At 37.5% G+C, this 22,252-nt stretch overlaps 4 protein-coding genes across 4 annotated transcripts; 1 reads left to right on the top strand and 3 right to left on the bottom strand.

The window, feature by feature from the left end:
* Positions 1-2,008: 2,008 nt before the first annotated feature.
* On the bottom strand, positions 2,009-5,645 carry LOC141612472 (protein GAMETE CELL DEFECTIVE 1, mitochondrial). Its single transcript, XM_074431263.1, has 3 exons — positions 4,866-5,645; positions 3,027-3,216; positions 2,009-2,666 (listed from the first exon to the last, which is right to left on the bottom strand). Exons 1-3 carry the CDS (start codon positions 5,495-5,497, stop codon positions 2,403-2,405), a joined length of 1,086 nt encoding a protein of 361 aa, XP_074287364.1. The 5' UTR covers positions 5,498-5,645; the 3' UTR covers positions 2,009-2,402.
* Positions 5,646-6,683: 1,038 nt separating this feature from the next.
* On the top strand, positions 6,684-9,158 carry LOC141612473 (uncharacterized). The gene is made up of 3 exons (XM_074431265.1): positions 6,684-6,921; positions 7,999-8,146; positions 8,829-9,158. Exons 1-3 carry the CDS (start codon positions 6,867-6,869, stop codon positions 8,911-8,913), a joined length of 288 nt encoding a protein of 95 aa, XP_074287366.1. The 5' UTR covers positions 6,684-6,866; the 3' UTR covers positions 8,914-9,158.
* A 482-nt stretch (positions 9,159-9,640) lies between these two features.
* Positions 9,641-14,358, bottom strand: LOC141612474 (V-type proton ATPase subunit e2-like). Its single transcript, XM_074431266.1, has 3 exons — positions 14,083-14,358; positions 12,816-12,863; positions 9,641-9,960 (listed from the first exon to the last, which is right to left on the bottom strand). The coding sequence occupies exons 1-3, from the start codon at positions 14,178-14,180 to the stop codon at positions 9,894-9,896; spliced, it is 213 nt and encodes a 70-aa protein (XP_074287367.1). The 5' UTR covers positions 14,181-14,358; the 3' UTR covers positions 9,641-9,893.
* A 2,397-nt stretch (positions 14,359-16,755) lies between these two features.
* On the bottom strand, positions 16,756-18,862 carry LOC141615399 (uncharacterized). Its single transcript, XM_074433772.1, has 2 exons — positions 18,578-18,862; positions 16,756-18,022 (listed from the first exon to the last, which is right to left on the bottom strand). Exons 1-2 carry the CDS (start codon positions 18,656-18,658, stop codon positions 16,808-16,810), a joined length of 1,296 nt encoding a protein of 431 aa, XP_074289873.1. The 5' UTR covers positions 18,659-18,862; the 3' UTR covers positions 16,756-16,807.
* Between the last annotated feature and the right edge of the window lie 3,390 nt (positions 18,863-22,252).

Below are 22,252 nucleotides of genomic sequence, written 5' to 3' on the forward strand. Positions count from 1 at the left end.
AAGACAGGTGCTTCTTACGCGGGGTTTCTGGAAAAATTTCACATTTCACATCAACAAGGTATAGTTTAAGCACAAAATCTCATTGGAGACGGACGATATCCGTCATAAGCTTGTGACGGATACCGTTTTCTCTCATAAAATGCTCATTGAGAAGTGAGTGGGAAGCACATAGGGGGTGCCCCACCTTGTCCCCTCTCCCTTTTTGTGAGAGGTCACAAACTTGTGACGGGAATATTACAACCATAACAAATTTAAATGAGTTTTTATAAATTTTTATTTATATTTTAATTTTTTAATGTCAAATATTAATTGAGCTTGTATATATTACGGAGTATATTTGAGTTTTATCATAATTTTTTAAATTCAATATTTTTATAATGGAGTTTGATTTCTTTCATATAAAGCTCATTATTTGTAAGTGTTAGCTCGAGTTATTCTTTATAAAGCTCGAATTCTGTATTATACAACCTGTACAACTGGTTGTATAGTCTACTTACTGGTTTAAGACAGTCTAGGGTCATGTTTTTTAAGTTTAACGAAATTTAAGTTAAACTGACTAAAATTGAACTAAATTGAACGGAATTTAATTGAATTAAAATTTATTCAGATAAATAAAGCTGAAATAAGTTGAGCTAACTAAACTAAGGTAAATAAGAAGCTGAAAAGAACAGAGTTTAGTTATGACATTTCACAATTTACTTTTTATTTTAACATTATTTAAATCCGATATAAATTTGTGTTTCACATCTAGTACTTTTTTACTTTTTTGGATTAATTAAGGGTATAACTCTCACCTATAGTCAACTCTCGATACATGGTCAATCAATATGGCAATTAGTAGACAGAAAACCAATTTATGTCGTGGAGAGATACATTAAGGTCCTCAGCTCAATTGTAATGCTGGAGGCGAGGCGACTGTGAGGTTACCCGGGGGAGAGTATCCAAGATGTGGCCAATGTAAAGGCCGTCAAGCTATGTTACTCCGACTCTTCTAATTCCCTCACGTACGGCGTACCCATGTCTGACACTCGACACTCGGACATGGGTATGACACTTAGACACCTCATTTTGAACCAAAATATGCATATTTTTCATAGAAATAGCCAAATCTGACACTTAGACACATACCCGTGTCGGATACTTCTAAACGAGTCTGAGTAACATAGCCGTCAAGCATACACAACATGAACTTGAGAATTTTGTCAGCAACTTCAGATTCTTGCCCCTCGGCCTTTACTAACAATGGTTATCACCATAAATGTCTGCACTAACAAAGCAACAAGATCCAGCAAAGGCTTGTAATCTGTGAATATTTAACAGAACAAATTGAGTCGAGTCTAAGAGCAAACGTTATACGCGGAATCAGATTTTGAATCTTGTCGCTGGCTGGTTCGGTCTAGTAAAACCCGTTCCATATGAGTAGTGTACAACATAAACAAATTGAAGGTCGTTGTGTTGAAATTTAGAGATGTTGGTAGCGTAATAAATAATCGTGTGAGCAAACAAAAAAACCCAGCACCTCCATCTCCGACTGTGGAACTGATCATTTTAAACATTGCTTAATTTGGTTATACCACGGTTGAAGATACTCCCTTCCAAGACAGTCGAGGCGTAATGCGATCAACTGAATTGGCTCTCATATGTACTGCTGCTGTACTTGTTTTTGGCATTCTTATTTCCTTAGCAGTCTCCTGCTGCTATAGATGCTGCAAAAGACACTCGCTCCATTTTTCGCCACCGTCTTTTCCACAGACTTGTTCTTCCTCTCCCTCATATTACTGCCAACACCTCACATACGGAGTAATACTCATCCAACAACTACACTTTCTTGCATACCGAAATATGAATGATCGATCACGTATTCATCGGGTCTTATAGCATACAAAACAGCACATTTTGACATACTCGTTACATACTTGATTCTGAAAAGCGATGCAAGAAGTTGTGACTGAAAAGCTCTTGCCAGCAAAAAAAACCGCGATACAATTCAATGGAACAAAAGAATCCATTCATGGGGCCATAATGCTCCAATTAAAGTTGTAAACTAAAAATTGGTATTCTGTTTATACATCTGGAGCAAATTCACCAAATAGCTAACAGAAAATCGCAACTTTTTTCCAAAACAAAACATTCGAAATAAAACTTAGGAAAGTACCTATCAAATCGGTTGATGGCTCAATCAAGTCTGCCAAGATGACGTGTAGATCGGGTTAATATGCTCCATACTTTGATTTGAAGAAACTACATTGACTCATTTTGATAAATACTTCCTTTGATAGCTTTTTTTTTTTAAAGCATTAAAAAAATGAGTACAGGACTCATTTCTTACAAGCCTGAAAAAGGTGCTGATCAAGGAACCTTGCAAACCTCGCAGCGAACAATCAGCAGCTCCATCATACATTTTAAGTCAAAGTACATTTTGGTGGGAAAAAAGAGTTGCTGCAGGTCCATGGACGCAATTTCCAACGGCCACGTGGAGTCTCCCTCCTGGCGTACATCTTCTCGATTTTGTTCAATGGACGGGTTGATCCATCAGGTAGGCTGGCGAATTTCCACCCCCTACCGTCTCCACGCTTTCCTCGAAAGCGTTTCATTTCCACAATAAACTCCCATCCATTTGAAGGACGCCTCCTGCTATATTTATGGACTTTAACCTGCTTCTTGAACTGTTCATAAAAGCAAAGATCTCATTAACAATTAATTTTCACCAACAGTCAAGTTAAATGAGAAGACTAAATTTCACCAATTAGTCTTGCTTAAGACCGTCCTAACTTAAAACCTCTCACAATCTCCTTTTATTTTCACCTCTATTTTAATCGGGTGTGAGAGCCGTCTTAGGTTAAGACGGTCCTAACCAAGAAACGGTGACATTTCACAGCCTAAGAATTCAAATTGCAGCTAAATGAAGGAAAATGGGGATTTCAACCAGCTTCATAATTAACTAAACCCCTAAAAACAATTAGCCAGGTTATACAAAACAGATATACCCGTGACTAAAGATCCAATCCAACGAGTGCAAAACTTACTTTCATCTTATTGAACTCAAATCTCAGTTTGAATTCTCTGTACAATGCATCATCTTCCTTCTTTGATCTCTCATAGTGTACTTCATCTCGATCTTTAGTTGTGCCGTCCCAACCTTCTGGCATCACTTTGAAATCAGGTTTGTATGGAAGTGTTGCCACATGGTATTCCCTATCGTGAGAATTAAAGAAACTGCCACAAGCAGAAAGAGCGTCCAGTTACGGAAAACCAAAGTCAATCTCATTTCAGAAATAGATTATAATTTATAACTATATTTGACATTGCCAATGACAGTGAAAGGCTATTAAATACACCTATTAAGTAATCCAACAAACAATACTCCTCCAAACAATTATTACCAGCACGCTGAGGAGTGGATAGAGAGCTATAAGGTGGCAATTATTAGCCATGGAAAATGCAACTAAGTTCATAACTGAATCTGCATTGTTCTACTGTTAGTGCAAAAAGGTTTGATCTCAGGAGATCCTGATGCAGCTCGGTATAAAAAACTGTCTGCTGGCCGAAGTTTGCACTTCAAATGCTGCTGTCACCATACCATTAATTGAACCATAGCACTAAAGAACAACTATTTTGCAAGAAGAAAGTATTCAAACCATAAATAAGCTTCATCAGCATGCAAAGAAATGAAGTATAAGTGATCCTACAAAAGAACTACCCAAAGACTAATTGTATTATTGCTCTGTATTCTACACACGAACTACCCACAACTTTTGTGTTTGGATAGCAAAAGTGGAGGGAAAGGGAGGGGAGGGGGAAAGAGGGAAGGGAAAGGGAGAGAAGGGAAGGGGAGGGGGAATGGAGTATGGGTGTTTGGATACAATTTCCCTCCAAATCTTGCCTATTGTTGAGATATTTTAATTAGGCTTGGAGGAGGGAAATTCGATCCCTCCAAATCTCTCCCCCTCCATTTCCCTCCACCCTCATTTGCTATCCAAACAAGTGATTTTAGATCCCCTATTCTCCCTCCCTTTCTTTTCCCTCTAAATCCCTCAATCCTAACACACCCTAAATGGCAGCACAGGAAATTATCCTACACACGAACTACCCCTAACTTTTGTTCCCCGATTGATCGGGAGATCACTAGATGGCAGCAATACTCAAGCTCCAACAGAGACAGTACCAACTACCAACCAGCGAAAATACTATAGAATCCTCTAGGGTGTGTTTGGATTGAGGGATTTGGAGGGAAAGGAAAGGGAAGGAGTGTAGGGGATTTAAAATCCCTTGTTTGGATAGCAAATAAGGGTGGAGGGAAATGGAGGGAAATGGAGGGGGAGGGATTTGGAGGGATCCATTTTTCCTCCCTCAAGGCAAATCAAAATCTCTCCACAATAGGCAAGATTTGGAGGGAAATTGTATCCAAACACCCACACCCCACCCCTCCCCTCCTTCCCTCTCCCTTCCCTTTCCCTCCACTTTTGCTATCCAAACACAGCCCTAATGTAAAGATCCACTACAGCGATACTTATCATTATCAACTTCAAACAATCTCACATATTACGACAGTAGTTGTATCCAAAATATAGACCCTTTTACATAATCTGTAAACTATTCTTGTCACTTATTCTTTCACATTACTGAATTGTCCACCTAAATTTCCAATCTACTACTCTCTCTCCGCTCCAATCATTTCTTTATCTTTGATTAAAATGCCTGACTGAGACGGGCAGAGTAAATCGTATACGAGGGCTTAACAATTACACACACAGCAGTTCAACAACCAAACAATTTATCAAATCAATGAATCACAGAACATACACACAATGCAACATATAACAAACCAAACAACCGTCTACACGACTCGAAAAAAAGTGTCTTACTGAGGAAAATTATCAAGCAAGAGCTCAACAGCATCATCCAAAGGTTCGCCACGCCTTTTCGCCTCATCCTCCTCATCCTCCTTAAGCCATAATATCGCCTCAACTCGCTGCTGCAAAATACGATACTCCTCCGCCAATTTCTCCACCGTATACTCCTCCGGATTTTCCTTATACTTCTTATACATTTCCGTCTTCTCCGAATCCTTCAAATACGATCCTCTAACTCCTGTCTCATACACTTGTTTCAGTAATTTGTGCGTCTCCAACTCTCTCGCCTCCCAATTATTAATCACCTCGTTAAACCCTCGCGAATCGCGCTCCATTTTCGCTTGCTTCTGTTGCATCCAACTCATCGACGACGGCAGACTTTCGATCGCTCCGCCGCCTCCGATTATTCCTCCGCCGTCGCCGGTTGACGGTGGCGGCGGAGTGACTTGGTGTCCGACCGCCTCGCCGTCGATTTGGTCTTTTGTTAGACCGGTGGACCATGTGGAGGTAGAGGAATCGTCCCAGACGAAATGACCGCCGCCATCGCCGCCGGTGGAGAAAAACCTAGGGATTGCAAGGAGATTACTGCGTAATGATGGTGATGATTGGAGATTTCGAGTGATAATGCGACTCAAAAATTGCATTTTTTTTGGGATGATTTCAATTTCAAAGGGAGAATTGAAGAAATTAACTAACGAGAGAGTGTCTGGGCTAAAACCCTAATACGTATATGAATAATGATTTGGGCTCGTGGGATGTTACTCCCTAGTCCCTACTCACTTACTCGAATGTGTTAATTTGTTTCGTCTTGGTTATTTATTAATCGCCCCTATAATTATAAATACGAAAGAAAAAGAGACTTTGTATAATTATTGTTATTGGATGGTAATTAGGATAATATCCGTAGAAAATATAGAAAGATATAAACATAGTGTAAAATCCGTGAAAATTCACGATGTTGTTTTAAATTTGTAATTTTTCAATTTATTTTCTAAATTTGTGAAATGAATGTTACACATGTATTTTGTCATTATAAATACAATATATTGGTATAAATGGGAAATCAGTCTGTAAAGTGAGGCAATGTTACTTCAACATTTCACGTTCCCTCATATACCAACCTACTTGTAAAAGTAATTCTCGTGAAAGTGAATTTCACACTAAAATAATGTCGATGGCACCATCAACCAGCACAAAACCCGCCTAGTCACCAAAGGATTCAACCAACGTGACTATATTGAGACCTCTAGCCCGTCATTAAACCTCTCCTGGTCTGAGTCTTGCTTAGTCTTGCTGTAACCGGCCAAAGATAGGACACTCTGCCAACTCGAGATATATTTTTGTATATATTTCGTATCTTATAGTTATTCCGTCCCACTTGAACTCTATCTAGCCAAATCGCAATTTGTCTTGGTTCTTGGTTGTAATACCTTTATTCATAATTAATTAGAACTCAAGCATTTAGCTATAAACTCTCTCAGCGTAACATCATGCATATCATTTTTTCTCCAACCAAGGTTAGCTCATGTAAATGATAATAACTGTTATGAATCTTATCACTTAATTAATTAAGTCAAGTGTTCATAAATTAGATTATCGTTCCAATTATCTGAGACGATATCTCTAATTAGTAACACATATTCTCATAACCACTATTTTTTCCCCTTAGAGGCTCCGATACACTAAACACACATACTACTCGTATTTTCCTAAATTAAACTCGTATTTTCCAAACTCAAAATACACCACGCGTCCATACCCATAGCGGCCATAGGTCGTAGAGCCGTACTACCCTACTCTAAATATGATCGAATTCGTAAGACCGTAACCCACCCACCCGACCCGTTTAACAAGTCTAGTTTCGAATCTACAATTGAGTGAAAGGGAAAAATCGTGGGGAGTGTTGAAGCTTGACAAAACCCTTCGTTTCAAGTCTCCATTTTGCTCATAAACTGCAGATTAATCAAATCAATTGAATTGAATTGAATTCAAATTAAAATCAAATCAAATCAAATGGGCTATCTTGAAGAAGCCAGAGAAAATCATGTCAAGAAGAAAGTTGAAGAAGGTCAATTTGTTTTTTTTTTAATCGTCATTTACTGTTTTTTTCCCTGATTTATCATAAAACCCTAACCCCTAAACTTGTTTTTTAATCATTTGATATTGTTGTTTCTGGGATTTTGATCTTTTATTACTTGTTGTATAATCATCTTTAGTATTTGTCTGAATTACAATTAGTACTGTACTGAGATTTGGTTGTGTTGTTTTTCTTGATGAATTTGTATTATAAACGCAAACAATTCCTCAATAGAGAGGTTATTTCGGACAGATGATGCGAAATGAAGCGTCTTTTAGTTAGTTTAAAGATGAACGTAAATGTAGGATGGAAATGTGAAACTGTTGAACTGGTGGGGTTGTTTGCGGTTGGATTTTTCGTTGTTTCGAGAGGTGTAGGTATGATAATTGAAGAGTTACCAATAGTATAGTGCTGTATCGTGTCGAATAAGTGGAATGGGTTTGCAGGTTCGCAGTTTAAGAGAATGTCAATAGAGTAGGAAGTGATTTCAAAGGGAGACCCTTTGATCTTCTGGTGATCTTGAAGTCACGAATAAAACTAGCTCAAAGTATCGAACATCAAAGGGGACCCTTTAATCTCGTAGTGATCTTGAAGTCATGGATAAAACTAGCTCAAAGTATCGAACATCAAAGGGGACCCTTTGATCTTCTGGTGATCTTGAAGTCATGTATAAAACTAGCTCAAAGTATCGAACCTCAAAGGGGACCCTTTGATTTTGAATTCACGGATAAAACTAGCTCAAAGTATCAAACATCAATAAAATACAATAGTCCAGCAAGTGACGACTATGTGTGTATCCTAGGAGTAGCGTTCTTAGTGTCTTTGAAGTAGGAATTTCTAGTGAGGAAAACATGTCGACAGAGGTAAGGTTGATAGTTAAGTGGTTCTCTTTTCTTTATTACTTCGCCAATGTTGGGTGCTTTGTGAGATGTACATTGATATATGTCATCGCAGCAAACTTGCATTGACTGTGGTTGGTGTAGTTTGTTGTCAGTGATGTGCTTGTGTGTCTTCACGGGGAAATATTGGTGTTGGTAATGGCTAATTGTATGTTAACCTAACTTTCAGCTTTACGCAGCAAAATGAAGGCGAAAGCATTGAAAGAATGTGATGTTTTAACGGCTAAGTATGCGGAATGTGCTTCTGGGAGGACACTATCTGTAGTGTGGAAGTGTAGAGGACAAGCTAAAGAACTGAATAACTGCCTTCATCAGTTGTAAGTTCACTTCTTACCAAAATCTCTGATGCTGGTTTTGTTTCAGTGATGTTCTAACTTCTAAGCAACTAAATACTACGGAGTATGTCTCAAGCGTATGCATCATTTATGATTTGCGATCAGTCGAAAACATGTATGGAAATCACCTGTCCACTCGTTTCAAGATGACGGTGTGATTTCTTGGGTTTTCAATCTCTACATTGTAACTAATCACTCAGCACCACTGTAACTATCATCAAAAGCATTTTCTTAAAGCAACCGCATGAGGACCTCATTTAAATTGATTACTCGGTATTTATTTATAAATTCCAACAAGACTCGAAATGCACCAGTGCTAGACAATCTCTTATCAGAGAAGTAACTGCCTGTGATTGTCAATCTGTTTCTCATTCAAATGGGGCCAAACACGCAATATTCTGCTGTCTTGGATCATCTGGAAGCCCCTGTGTTTTTAACGAAGGGGTGAGGCTCCATTCATCCGACCCTCTTACATCTTAGTTTATTGAAGATGGGAGGCACTGGGGTAATATTGGTACCGCTTGTGAATAACTTTTGCACTCTAGATTAGTTGTATAGAGGGTGGATTTATTGTGCTTTAAAGGTTGAAAAATAAACTTGCTGCTTTTGAGTTACCTCAATGGTTTTAAGTGCAACGTTAAACTTAGTTTTGCTAAATTTGCAGTACAAACGATAGCGTTTTGGAAAAAATGAAGAAAGAGTACATGCTTCAGCAAGATGCCAAGAACTCATCCGTTATGAGAGGTTGAAGTTTTACAGAGTCTGTGAGAGGCCATTCGGGAGTCTGATATTCCGTTGCAGCCTGTATCATTTGTCATGCTGCAGAATTCTCATTGTTGGATTAGGGTTTTCTGTTATGCCTTTATTGTCATGCTGCATATTTGAGCAAAGATGTAGCAAATAAAGCGCTCCTACTTAGATGTTATTGTAATTACAGGACTCCTGTGCCGCTGAGAATCTTCAATATTTTCTAGGAAATTGTCCTTAACTTTTATGCTCCCCCCTTAAAGCGCTTTATTTATTCACTTTGAATGTGCAGTAGCTACGTTGGTATTTGTGCCCTAATCCAACGGGCGCCGATACCTACATGATCAATGGGTTGCCAACAACATTCTCGTAGTATGAATTTCAAGGTATTTGGTTTTCGGATTGTAGGAATGATAGTTGGCTTTTCATTTGGGAGATGATATTCTCACGCCAAATTACCTAGTACATGCTATTCGACACCCTAGTTAGACGCGTGTTAAAAGTAACGTAGTAGTGTAGAAATAACTTCATCTACCATCCTTGACGTTTTATATCGTCTAACCAAGGCTCTCACCTGAGTAAGGCAATTAAGCATTATTTCGAGATGTTATAGCAATGGTTCACGAGGACCGTATAAAAACTCCTTCCTTGACTCCGGCCACTACATCTACTGAAAACTACACATTACGGGAAGAAAGGGGTCTTTATCCATGATAATGATACATAATGGAAAAAAATATCCAAGTTCTGTTTGTGTATTCAACTCGGTGATTTATTCAACTCATTCACAACGAAGCTTAACCAACATGACAAAATATTATCGTGCAAAAACACAATGGGAAACGAATGTAAATGCTGTTTGCAACAATAGAATTACATACAAATCCACTTGAGAAGCATTGCCTCTCAATATGGGTAACCTGCAAAATGGCAACATCCGGATCTAGAAAAGCATTCTTGTTAATGCCGAAGCAAATGCAGATCAATCCGCTTCACTCAATATTGGATTTATGAGAGGCTTCAACTGTGCTAGATATACAATGGCCCACCTGCACAGGTCGAGATTCCAATTAGCCATGATTGACGACTAAAAACCGGGGTGAGTGTGGAGGAAAAGTTGCATCATGCCAAAGTCCAAGCATGACCAAAATACCAACACGTCCAACCAGTAGTCCAGAAGTATATTCGGAGACATGGATTATAAGACATTCAAGCAAGCAATTTCCTTGTCGAAAGGGATGGGTCGACGGTTTTTAAAGGGTGTTTATTTTCGCAGTACACATTTTACTCATTGCAGTACATTATTGACCATTTTACCCCCGTCATTTTCCCACCCTCTCCACGGTACTACACAGAAAAAACTATAAAAAAAAAAAAAAAAAAAACTTGAATCACGCAGTACACCCAACACAAACCTCCAACCACCCCTACCACCATGTCTCCTTGGCCACCCAGCCACCCCACCTTAAGCCGCCTACCCGCTCCCCACCAGAAAACGCCGGCAACCCTGTTATACCTGTCTACCCATCGCCATACCAACCATCTCATCACACCACAGCACTCTTGCCTCACGAAGCACGATTTCCGCCGTACACCACCAATACGACAACGGTTGGACACCCATTCGCCGTCATTCAGCCGTGACGTCTTCCACCCATGCCACCACCCCCAACTACCAATATTGAACTTTTAAACCCTAAATCCTAATTCTAATACAAAAAGAAAATCGACAAAAACGTAAATGAAACATTAGTTGGTAAATTATTTGGAATTTAACGGATCAAACACAATATTTCATAGTCAAATTGTCTTCTATTACTGACAAAAGTTATCAATTTGCGGGGTTGTAAAATTATGGATTGAGAGAACTAAGTTTAGTGCTTTTTTACTCAGGGGTATGATAATGGAAAGAGTTGGGTAAAAAGTACTATAATGAGTAAAATACGTACTGCGAAAATAAATTACGTTTTTAAATATCAAGCACATTTACAATCGTCCATGCCCACCAACCAGAGTTACTTAAGGGTTAATCATGGACATTAATTGCCAACTCGCTCCCACAAACAGGAGGGTAAGCACTAAGCAGGATTTGGACGTACACAACCTTAACAACATTCTTCGAGAGGCTCTTTCCGTATTGACCCATAATGGAAACTGGAAATTGTGTTCAGAATTTCACTGATCGATTACTACCTCACAAGTAAATGAAGTAAAGCAAGTTTAGTGAGTCATTTTGTTCCAGTCCATGATCCACCGCAAAAGATAGGGAGTCTTTAACTAAATTTGAAACGAAAACTTTCTAAAGGATTAACTAATCGTGTTAAGAACTTGAGTAGTGCTGAAGGCAAGAGCATGTCAATTGTTCAAGGAAAACAGCTTGACGACTATAACAAACAACAAGCATTTTGTTGCAATTACGCTAGTGTAAATACAAGTATCACATTATCTGATTATCAACAAAGTAAAACTTCCAATTTTCGAAATGGAGTATTTAGTGTGTAGTAACACGAGTAAACAATTGCTGACCATGAGAAGCTAAGACGAAAGGTATTATGATTATGCTAGTCCTTCCACAATATTAAAACATCAGTTTCTAGCTCATATCAGTCACCCCCCCTGTCTCTCCACCTCAATCTTCCCTCCTGAATCACTCTATCTCAACCATGGTTATGATCCTCTAGAGTTTATTTGCAGTATAGCTAATAAAGTTTACTATAATGGATATATATGGGTGCATTTACAAGTACACGTAAAAAGGAGTAAATAATTTACTTACTATTTCTAGAAAATTCTATTTAGAGTTTTTTCCTACTTCAGAGGATCGGACACTTGGTCATGGTATTAAATCTCGGTTTGAAACTTGATATTGGTATTGATCTTTACACTTTAAATGCACACGATGACACCTCACAATGTGGCCGCAGTAATCTTCAAGACCATTATAACGCGGTTATGATGCACTGTCCCTGCCTAGATATAATGGTGTCCATGCCCAAATTTAATACCATTATCTTAGTGGAAGCCCAAAATCTTGAGTAGATGGCATAACCTCACAACATTGCTTCACCAACAAATTAGCTTCTAAAACAAGAACGTCAAATTCCTTTTGCCCATGTTAATGTCACGTGAACCGTGTTCTATGGGAGCAGGACATACAAGGGCTTATATTAGATGAACAAGGAAGCTTTTCCACGAATGACCTGTGAATAATATCTAGCGCATCTCATGATATTTCTTGAACATATACTGCCTAACATTTTTGGTTGACTAACAGTCATCAAAAGGGGCTATACTACCATGCAATTTCTCTCACTGCTCTATATTCACCCTATATCGCCCCTCAAGCACCATTCCTAAAAAACAACACTACACACGTAATCAGCTCCACAGCAATATTGCGCTACATGCAAAAGCCGGCCAACATCATTCTTTCAGCTTGTGTACTATCCATTGTCACGAATAGTCCAATATAAAAGAAAAACCCAGCTCTTAAAACAGTAAACAAAGCTCTTAATTATTCGACAAAAAGAAGTGTAACACAGGCTTGAAGAAAGAAGAGTCAATGACATTGCTTGAGTGCGAATCTTTCAACAAAAAAGGTGAGTGCTACTAAATGCTAGTGTTGGGGGTCCTAAAGGTAATGGGGTGGTTCCACAGTCATAACAAAAGATGTAGAAGGACAAGAATGTACTAAATGTTTACGTAGCCTTCAGCGCAACTTCTTTTCCCACTTTAGAGGTGCTAGAAAACAAAACCGAGCTACTGGAATACTACACTTGGGAATCAGAATAACTATCCTAAGTCCTGACCAACTACACTAACACTTCTGTCAGCAGTCTCAGCACTGAATTAACCCTATGCACATTCATGTCACATAATATCAACACGAAGAGAGTAAACTTACATCATCCAGCAGCATACGGTTGCAGTAATAACCAATGTCAGATGAAACCTGAAAAATAAAAATAAAAATAAAAAACATTAATTCACTTCAAAATAAGAGTTGACCAGCTAGCAAGTGACAACATATAGCTAGCGAATAAAAATAAACATTCGAGGACCACTGTGCCAATGTGATTAGAAAGACTTCAGCAGCCATCACAGTCTACGAACACAAGCTACTCAAAATAAAATGAGTAATTCCACAATCACGATTCATAATGTTGTTTCATTGTAGCTGAACATTCGTACTGATATTGGTACTGAACTCTTGTCTTTGCTGTTTGGTACGGACTAAGTAACTAAGAATGCAGCAGCAATACTAAGCAATGTTGACTTAGATGTTAGCTTTTGTATGGCAAAATTATAGAGCTTGCTATATCCGAATATTTGACTTCCTCTCTCGGTTAAGAACTAAACTTGAGTGATAGAAATCCAAAAGCTAGAAGAATGATACGGATTATTAGATAAAGGCACTTTTAAGTAGTGATTCATTTGCACCCTTGAAGATACCAAATCTTGTTGGACAAATCTTGTTGGACAAATCTCCGTACATTCGACAATTTCACCAAGATAACAAGAAGATACCAAATTCCCACCAAAATATCGAAAAGCTAAATCTATACCCTTAGAAGTTAGAACACATAACTCCACAAACTATGACAACATCTTGGACAAATCTCATTACAATCCACAATTTCACTTTGATCAAAACATACATACATTCCAATTTCCTACCAAAAGGAGCTAGAAACTCGGCATACCGAAAGGCGAAAGCTACTAATGCTTCAATTACTAAGATAACTGGACAAAACCCTAAAAGCAATAAATCATTTGACAAATGAATATTCATTGAGCTCAGTCAACAACAAAAATCATAGTATTGATTGAGTTCATTTCAAGGCAATGGTCCATAGAAAACTGATACATTAACTCAAAAAGAAAATTCAACCCAACAAAATATCAACCATCAAAACAACATACACCACAAAAAACATCAAATTCATGATCAACACAAATATTTGTGTAAGGCGCTCTTACACAAGTTTATTCTAAAACGGGTTCTTTTAATAACTACTTTAATCGACTAATACTATCTTTGCGTAAAACCGCCTTACACAAGACTAACTAAATGATCAAAGATCCCACCTTTGAATCAAAAACTACCCGCTAACTAATCTATCAAATTAAAAGGTACAAAATTTATAAATAAAAGAGAGAAAGATGATTACAGATTAGCAGAAGGGCCACGATTGTAGCAAATTCTGGTGCAAAGGGAAGCAATTACACCAATTACTAAGAAAATTAAGGATGTAACTAAAAACCCCATGTTTAATTTCACTGTTTTCTGGGTTTTCTGGGTTTTTTGTGTATTTTTGCGTTTGATCTGCAAGATTATGATTTGGATTTGCAGATTTATTGATTGGGATTGAAGAGGGACAACGAGAGGGAGAGGGGTCAAGGAAGAGGTCGATGACGATAAATAAAAATTAGTGTGTGGGGCCGTGTTGTGTAAACGAGCCGATTGAGCTTGGGTGAACCTGAAATCGGCTCGGAAATTTGAGGTAAGCTCTGAATTTTCAGAGTTTAAAAAAAATTAAAGCTCGGGAATAGTTCGGATTAGGCTCGAGCCCAATTTGAGCTCAACTCAAAGTCGTTTAAACCATTACTTTCGTTACTTTTTTTCAATTTTAAATCAAATTAAAAATAAATAAATTTTGAGAAAAATGTAAATATATACTATAATTTATTAAAAATATAAATAAATGCTAAAATGACATATTATTAATAACAAAAAATTTGTAAAATGCCAAAACTAAATCTTTGATTTGTAGGATGGTAGGATGGTGAAATAATTCTACTATTAAGTCTTTTTAAATAAGTTGGATCATACCTAAGATCGAGATCGGTCATAACATTTTAAATCTTAATTTACTGGAATCGCAGGATCGGATCGTGGTCTAAAAACCATAGTTACAGTATCAATTTGTGTCTAAAAACCTGGAGTAAATTTATGTTAGGGATATTCTCTCGAGTACCATTAAACTTTTTCGTTTTCTAAAGTGTACCCCTCGTTTTTCACAAAAAAAAACTTTGATCGACAATAATACTCTGTTACGAGTTCGAAAAACGGTAATTTTTTTTAAAATCAATTATCTCGTCAAGGCCTTGAATTTGAAAAAAAAAATCACCGCCTTTTGAACTCGTAGCCGGTAATTAAGGTTGGTCAAACCTTTTTTAACGAATACACATTGACCGACCATAATTCCCGACTACGAGTTGAGACGTCGGTGAATTCTTCATCAAACTGAAGACCTCTTAAATATGGTCAATTTGAAAAAAAAGTTTATCGTATTCTGAACTTGTAGACAACAGTTATTGACGGTCAAAGTTTTTTTGTAAGAAAAAAATGATACATCTTAGAAAATAAAAAAAGTTGAGCGGCACACGATAAAATATACCTTTATGTTATTTTCATTACCGTACAGGTGTACAGAACTTTTTATTTTTATTGTCCCGACTCCCGCCCCAATGAATTAGAAAATTACAGCCCGTTCGTTCGCCGGTCCAACCCAGTTAGCTCGCTCTTTCCGCCCGGCCTAGGCTTAGGCCTATAGGTGTTAACGAGCCGAGCTCGAGCTTGGCCTTGCTCGGCTTGTGCTCGTAAAGTAAAACTCGAGCTCAAGCCGATCTCGAGCTTACCCGAGCTTGAAAAATTTGTGCTCGTTATCAAGCTTGCGAGTTTTAACGCGAGCTCGAGCCAAACTCGAGCTCAACTCGAGCCTATACATAATTGTTGAATTTTTGTTTTTTCTCTCTCGATATTTTCAATAATAAAGCTCGGAAGTTTTATATACAAATATTGGAATCAATGAGACATATTTTATGTGTGAATATGTGATACAAATATATAACCATGACAAAGTATTTTTTTTATAAAATATGAGTAATATCTTATCTAATTACACAAGTTCGAGCTGCTCATGAGCTTTTCGAGCCGAGCCAACGTTAGCTCGGCGTGACTCGTTAAGCTCTTGAGCCGAGCCCGAGCTCAAGCTAAGCTCGAATTGCTCGCGAGCTGTCTCGTCTCATTAACAGCCCTACTCAGGCTACACATATACAAGAGGAGTAAGTCTTGCTTAAAACGGGTCGGATTTTAAGACGGGTCGTTGTGTGAGAGAAAATGGGTAGAGGGGACAAAGGTGGGACCCCCCATGTGCTTCTCCACTCACCCTAAATGGGTATTTTGTGAGAGAATATGGTATCCGTCTTATTAATAAGACGGATACCTTGGTCTGAAATAAGAATTGGTGATACAAGAGGGTTGCGCTCGATCTAATTTGTTTCACAATATATTTTTGTCGACAAGACAATAAAATCACAAATCTCCCTCAAATAACCTCCTATATTCCGGACCATTGTAATTTAACACAAAATTTCAGAGAGACGGACTCTCAATAGCGTTATTAAAATACCTCTCACATGATGGGACCACTGAATTTCTTTTTTTTTCCTATTATATCTCCCACTAAATCAGTGGAAGACGGTCTTTCATAAGACCTACAGTTTAATTTAAGGTCTAGTGAAATGGGTTCGCAAACCTACTGAAATTGAATTGAAAACTGTAAAATCCAATTCAACTACAGTATACTTCTCTTTTTTATGACTGATAAAACTCTTCATGAAGTGCTAATTGTAACCTAATTTTGATTTGGTTGTGAATATCGTCTTAACTCGCAAGGAGAGTCTTTATTTGTACCCTTTTATCTTATGGTTATTTTGTGGTAAATGAAAATTCTTTTAATTTCGTTTAACGTTTCCATCCGCAAGGATGGTATGGGGTGATTTCTAATCATCCTAGTTTCTCTACCTTATCAAAAAAGGAAAAAAAAAAAACATTTCTAAAATCCAATAATCAAACTAGTAAATAACAAGTGCTTGCTTGGACACAAATTTCTAAAACTCAAAAAAATATTTGTCGGACAAAAATGAGGGATCTAGTAGCAATTCATTGGTGAAAACCAAGTGTTTGCTTGGAGATGGAGGAGTCGATGACTGCAACTGCGATTTCTTGAACTTGAAGGCCTTGTAGCTTTCTTTGGCCACATTATAGCGAATCACAATCAACTCGTCACTAACTCGATAAAGCCACAAATCTCCTCTAAATAACCTAACTGGAGTTATTTCCAAATTTGGACAACAACCGAGCATGTAACCAAATTGGCTATACAGTTCTCCCACCTTGATACAAGCCAGTTCGGTCCACTGATCAGATTTTACGTCTGTCAATTTCCATAACTTCCACGTGAATTGCATATCAGAAGTATATATTAAGCCTATTCCACTTCCCATACCGAGAACATAAACCGGATAATCTCCTTGAGCTAAGCCACTTGGCTTAGAAATCTGATAAATAGTTTCCGTATCAACATCCAAGGCTAAACCAAGGTCACTCTTCCAGTTCGAATCTGTAAGCCAATATACAAATCCTCCTAAACAGTGCGGACTGTCTAATATTAAACTCTTCAGTGTCCAATTAACGGGTATACCTTGAAGATCGATAAATCTCCAAGCTGTATCAACGCCTATAGTAAATACCCTCATATGTACCTGTCGAGAGAATGTAACTTTACCAGAAACATGCACTACTTTATAATGACCAGAGGAATCAACTGCTAAACCTACACTTTCGGGAGAATTGCGCAAACCCACCAAGGGAGGCAGACTGAATTTTACTTCAGTCACGAGATTAACGACATGTAATATTTCTTTGTCTGTCGAATCTGAAAGCAAGACTAAGGCATTATTACAACACAATATTTTGGCAGGGGCCTGTGTTTTAACTTTTGTTACCTTCAATCTATCGGTGTCAGCTGCCTCAATATAATAGACCTGAAATCCATGCCTACGGGGCATATGGTCTTCAAAGGCTTGAATGAGGAAACCAGAAGGAGATATTTGACGATGCACTCTAACGAAATCAGGGTCTCTAACTATTTCGAACCATTGCCTGCACACGTATCTCACGACATCATGCAGGATATCAGCAGGAACGTGTATAAGGATGTTGAATATGATCTCTCTTGGAAGGTATACAGTGTGTTTTTCTTCTTTCGTTCTCTTATAAAGAACAAGCAACATATCTTTAGCTTTGTCGTCTGCTGTCGATACCTGAAAAATTGACAAGTACAATAAAACCGAGTCAAACGATTTCATCAGTACATTTCAAATAATATATCTACATACACAGCCTATTGCAGAGAGTATTCACACAATTCCGTCTTCACTTTTCGCTATATGCTCAGAATTTTCCAAAGGTCTAGATAAATACAATGAGATTCGCAAGAACAGAGAAATTTCACATAACAAATCTCAGAAACATCATTACAATTTTGTAGCTAGACATTTATAAAATCAAATGTACTAATAGTAATAACTACTCCATAAGTATACTTTCAATTCATGTAAACATCGAAAAGTAAAGCAAATTTAACTATAATCTCAATTCTGCCACTGTCCGTGCAGCCGAGCCGTAACCTTGTAATTAGTTCGTAACAAGTACAAAGATTCAATGAATACTTTCTTGATTATGTTAAAATTAACGATAGGTCTTGCTTAACACCGTCTTAATTAACCTCTAGACGTCATAAACTCCGTAATAATACCTGAGAGGCATGGCGAGCAAGTAACTGAATACTCGATGCATAATAAATTCTATAATAATACCTGAGATAAAGAAGATTGACGAAGGGAGGCGTGGCGACCAAGTTTCGAGCAAGTCGGATATTGATGACATGATAATTTCATTGCCGTTGTGTATCTGAATTTTTGCTGGTTTCTAAATCAATCAACAATGACGATGATCAATACTCCTCGATCAAAAAAAAAGGGTGAACGATTGCCTTATGTGAAGAATCACATGTTCGGTCTCCCAATATCAGGGAAAGAAAGAAGTGTAATCTAGGGCACGACCCAGGCCCAGGCCCAGGCCCATGTGCGATCTAACACCTTAAAGAATAGAATAGATGAGAATGACGTAACGGGTAATAAATAGGAGAATTCCATTGTAGGTAGTAGCCTAGTAGGGCTCTCAATCGAATTAGCTCGGTCAAAGCTCTGCTCAAAACTAATTTCGAGCCGAGGTTGACCAGATTCGAACCGATTCCGAGCTAAGAGAGGTAAGATTGGAAATTGGTTTAAGTTTTTTTTTTGGGGTATATTACAATTGTTTTTCTCTTAATAAAACTTTATTTTAGCATTTATAATTATAATTATATTATGTTTGATAAGCAGTTTATATATACATTATCTTAAAATATACGAGTATTAATTTTGAATCCAATTTAAAATTTAAAAAGGTAAATAAACTAGTGATTTAATTGAGCTCGAGTCTAATCCGAGTTAATTATGAGCTTTAATTTCTTAGCTCGGAGAGTTCCGAGCTGATTCTGAGCTCAAGCTCAGGTTTCTAAGCTGATTCTAAGCTCATCTCAGCTCGAGTTCAAATTGTCTCGTTACACCTCTACAGGGGCGGATGTAGCTAGTAACATGGGGTTGCCCATGTTACCCCAAGTCCACAAAAATCAAACGGATAAAATCATTGTGCTACCCCTCTTAACCAATTAAATAGGCTTTGAGTTGAATATTTGTGTTTATTTTGTGTGCTTCCCAATAAAATTAAGTATTAATCAAATGTTTCTAACTTCTCAATCACAAATTCATCTTTTTAGAGTAAAACTTCAATTTATTTTCTTCCTCGTTACTCTTATTCCATTATTGACAGCTTAAACTCATCTTGATTCTACCTCTGAGGACGAACTCGTCTTGATTCTACCTTTGACGACGATAAGTATGGAAAGAGCATTTTCAGTAGGGCTGAGCAAAAATATACGATACGGTTTTTTAATACGGATACGATACGATATACGGTTCTTATTATACGATTTTCCGTATATACGATACGGATTTCCGTATACACGATACGGTTTCCTAACAACCGTTTCGTATCCGGGTCAGTGAAAATGAAAACCGGGTATACGGTTTTGACACGGTTTTGAGTTTTGTTAAAAAAAAAAAAAAAAAAAACTAAAAAATATCACACCACAGATTACTCACCGCCTAACATTCTAACAACTTTACAATTTCCCATCTTCACATATTCTCTAACCCTAAAAAACAACCCCAAATCATCCTTCTTTCAAACAATCCATTTCCCCCTACTTCAAAACCATTGATTTAATGTTTGTTCCAGTCCCCAATTCAGATTTGCTACATCTGTTCGAGTTCTTGTTGTCGAAATTAAATTTTGTCTGAAAACCTATTTGTTTTTTTTTTCAATTATTTTTTGCTTTTTCTTTTGATTTTCGTTTTTATTTCGATTATATTTCTTTATTTCGTTCGTTTGATAATCGTTTGATTTTGGTTGTTCATGATTTCAATCTGTGTGTTTGGGTTTTAATCTGTTGTGTATTTGAAACTTGGAAGTGTCCAATGGGCATTTTGGCAGCATACAAAGAAGAAGGGTACTGACTTCACACATCAATACTCGATTATTTTTATCGGATTTAATTGAAAAGCAAAAAAACCGTATCCGGGTATTCGGATTTCGTATATACGGTTTAACCGGGTACCCGAAAACCGTATACCCGGTTAAACCGTATCGTATCCGGAACACAAAAAATGGAGTTTTAAAAACCGTATACCCGATACGGTTTTGAAAACCGTATCGGGCATACGGTTTTGCTCAGCCCTAATTTTCAGTGATGACTCATATAAAAAATAAAATTCGCATTCGTATGGGAAATGATTTGTTGAATAATTATTTGGTTACTTTTACTGAATGGATTTATTTGTAATGTGGTCAACGATGAGATTGTAATTTGTAAACCATTTTCAAAATTAACAAGTCTCTTATAAGACGGATATATTCGTCTTAAAATTAAAATGGGTTAAATAATCTACATTTGCACAGACGAGACAAGTGTTTTGCTAATATCCAAGCATTTTATTCTTATCTTATCTATGTAAATGGTATGTTATTTGATCGTCTTAAGTTTAAGACGGATAGTGCTGTCTTAAATGAGATTTTATGTTTCAAAATATGAGAACTCGTCGGTTACTTTTTTCCGCTACCCCGGTTTTGAAAAGCTGGCTCCGCCCCTGCACCTCTAGTAGGTAGAGGTGAGCCTCGGTCCAATTTTAAAGTTAACCTCTAAAAAAACTTGTTTCATTAAATGCTATTTGTAACCTTATTTAAATTTAAATTGGTTGTGAATAATGTCGTCTTAATTCACAATAGCCTTCAAACACGAATTTCTAAATTCCAATAATTAAAGTAGTCAATAATACCATGAAAGAATAAATAAATTCATCTGACAAAAATGAAGAGAATACAACCTACAGGACTAATGTATACGGATTACATCAGGAGAGGCTAGCAATTCTTGGGTGAAAACCATGTGTTTACTTGAAGACGGATGCAACCGCGATATCTTGATCAGGAAGGCCTCGAAACTTTTATTGGACATATTATAACGAACCACGATAGACTCCTCACGGTATAACCACAAATCTCCTCTCAATAACCTAACTGGAGTTATTTCCAGACGAAAACCAAATTGGTTATACAATTTTCTCATGTCGATATATGCCAGTTCAGTCCACTGACCTGATTTTACGTCGTTCAATTTCCAGATCCTCCACGTCAATATATTAGGACGGTCTATCAAGCCCACTCCCGTTCCAATACCAATAACACAATAAGGATCAACCAAGTCATTTGGCTTAGAAAACTCATAAATAGTTTCCGTATTAACATCCAAGGCTAAACCAAGGTAACACTTATTCCTCATCCTAAGCCAGTATTTAAATCCTCCAAAACAGTCTAAACGGCTAAGTAACATTGAACTCTTAGCTGCCGCGCTAATGGGTATACCTTGAAGATCGATAAATCTCCAAGTTTTATCAACGCCTATAGTAAATACACTCATATGTACTTCTTGTTCAAAGGATTCAGCTTTACCAGAAACATACGCCACTTTATAATAACCAGAGGAATCAATTGCGAAACCTACATTTTCAGGATATTTGCGCAAACCCACCAAGGGAGGTAGACTGATTATTACTTTAGTCACGAGATTCACGACATGAAATATTTCTTCGTTAGTCGAATCTGAAAGCAATACTAAGTTATTGTGACAACACAACATTTTGGCAGGGTACGGTATTATAACTTTTGTTACCTTCAATCTAGCTGTGTCTGTGTCGTCAATGTAATAGTGAGGAAAATAGTGATCAGCGGATGGAATAAGGAAACCGGCAGGAGATATTTGACGAAGTCTAACGAAATCAGAGTCCCTAACTATTTCGAACCACTGCTTGCACACATATCTCACGGTATCA

This window comes from Silene latifolia, chromosome 11 (genome assembly GCF_048544455.1).
Source record: "Silene latifolia isolate original U9 population chromosome 11, ASM4854445v1, whole genome shotgun sequence".
Classification (NCBI taxonomy): Eukaryota; Viridiplantae; Streptophyta; class Magnoliopsida; order Caryophyllales; family Caryophyllaceae; genus Silene; species Silene latifolia.

What these genes read in the sequence shown, in the direction of transcription:
- LOC141615399 (XM_074433772.1), bottom strand. Translation starts at nt 18,658, where the DNA reads ATGAAATTATCATGTCATCAATATCCGACTTGCTCGAAACTTGGTCGC. An exon ending in GTCAATCTTCTTTATCTCAG is followed by an intron (nt 18,023 to 18,577) that starts GTATTATTATAG and finishes TCAATTTTTCAG; the next exon opens with GTATCGACAGCAGACGACAA.
- LOC141612474 (XM_074431266.1), bottom strand. Translation starts at nt 14,180, where the DNA reads ATGGGGTTTTTAGTTACATCCTTAATTTTCTTAGTAATTGGTGTAATT. An exon ending in CGTGGCCCTTCTGCTAATCT is followed by an intron (nt 12,864 to 14,082) that starts GTAATCATCTTT and finishes TTTATTTTTCAG; the next exon opens with GTTTCATCTGACATTGGTTA. An exon ending in ACCGTATGCTGCTGGATGAT is followed by an intron (nt 9,961 to 12,815) that starts GTAAGTTTACTC and finishes CGACCTGTGCAG; the next exon opens with GTGGGCCATTGTATATCTAG.
- LOC141612472 (XM_074431263.1), bottom strand. Translation starts at nt 5,497, where the DNA reads ATGCAATTTTTGAGTCGCATTATCACTCGAAATCTCCAATCATCACCA. An exon ending in TTGCTTGATAATTTTCCTCA is followed by an intron (nt 3,217 to 4,865) that starts GTAAGACACTTT and finishes TGCTTGTGGCAG; the next exon opens with TTTCTTTAATTCTCACGATA. An exon ending in TTGAGTTCAATAAGATGAAA is followed by an intron (nt 2,667 to 3,026) that starts GTAAGTTTTGCA and finishes TTTTATGAACAG; the next exon opens with TTCAAGAAGCAGGTTAAAGT.
- LOC141612473 (XM_074431265.1), top strand. Translation starts at nt 6,867, where the DNA reads ATGGGCTATCTTGAAGAAGCCAGAGAAAATCATGTCAAGAAGAAAGTT. An exon ending in CAAGAAGAAAGTTGAAGAAG is followed by an intron (nt 6,922 to 7,998) that starts GTCAATTTGTTT and finishes CCTAACTTTCAG; the next exon opens with CTTTACGCAGCAAAATGAAG. An exon ending in AATAACTGCCTTCATCAGTT is followed by an intron (nt 8,147 to 8,828) that starts GTAAGTTCACTT and finishes CTAAATTTGCAG; the next exon opens with TACAAACGATAGCGTTTTGG.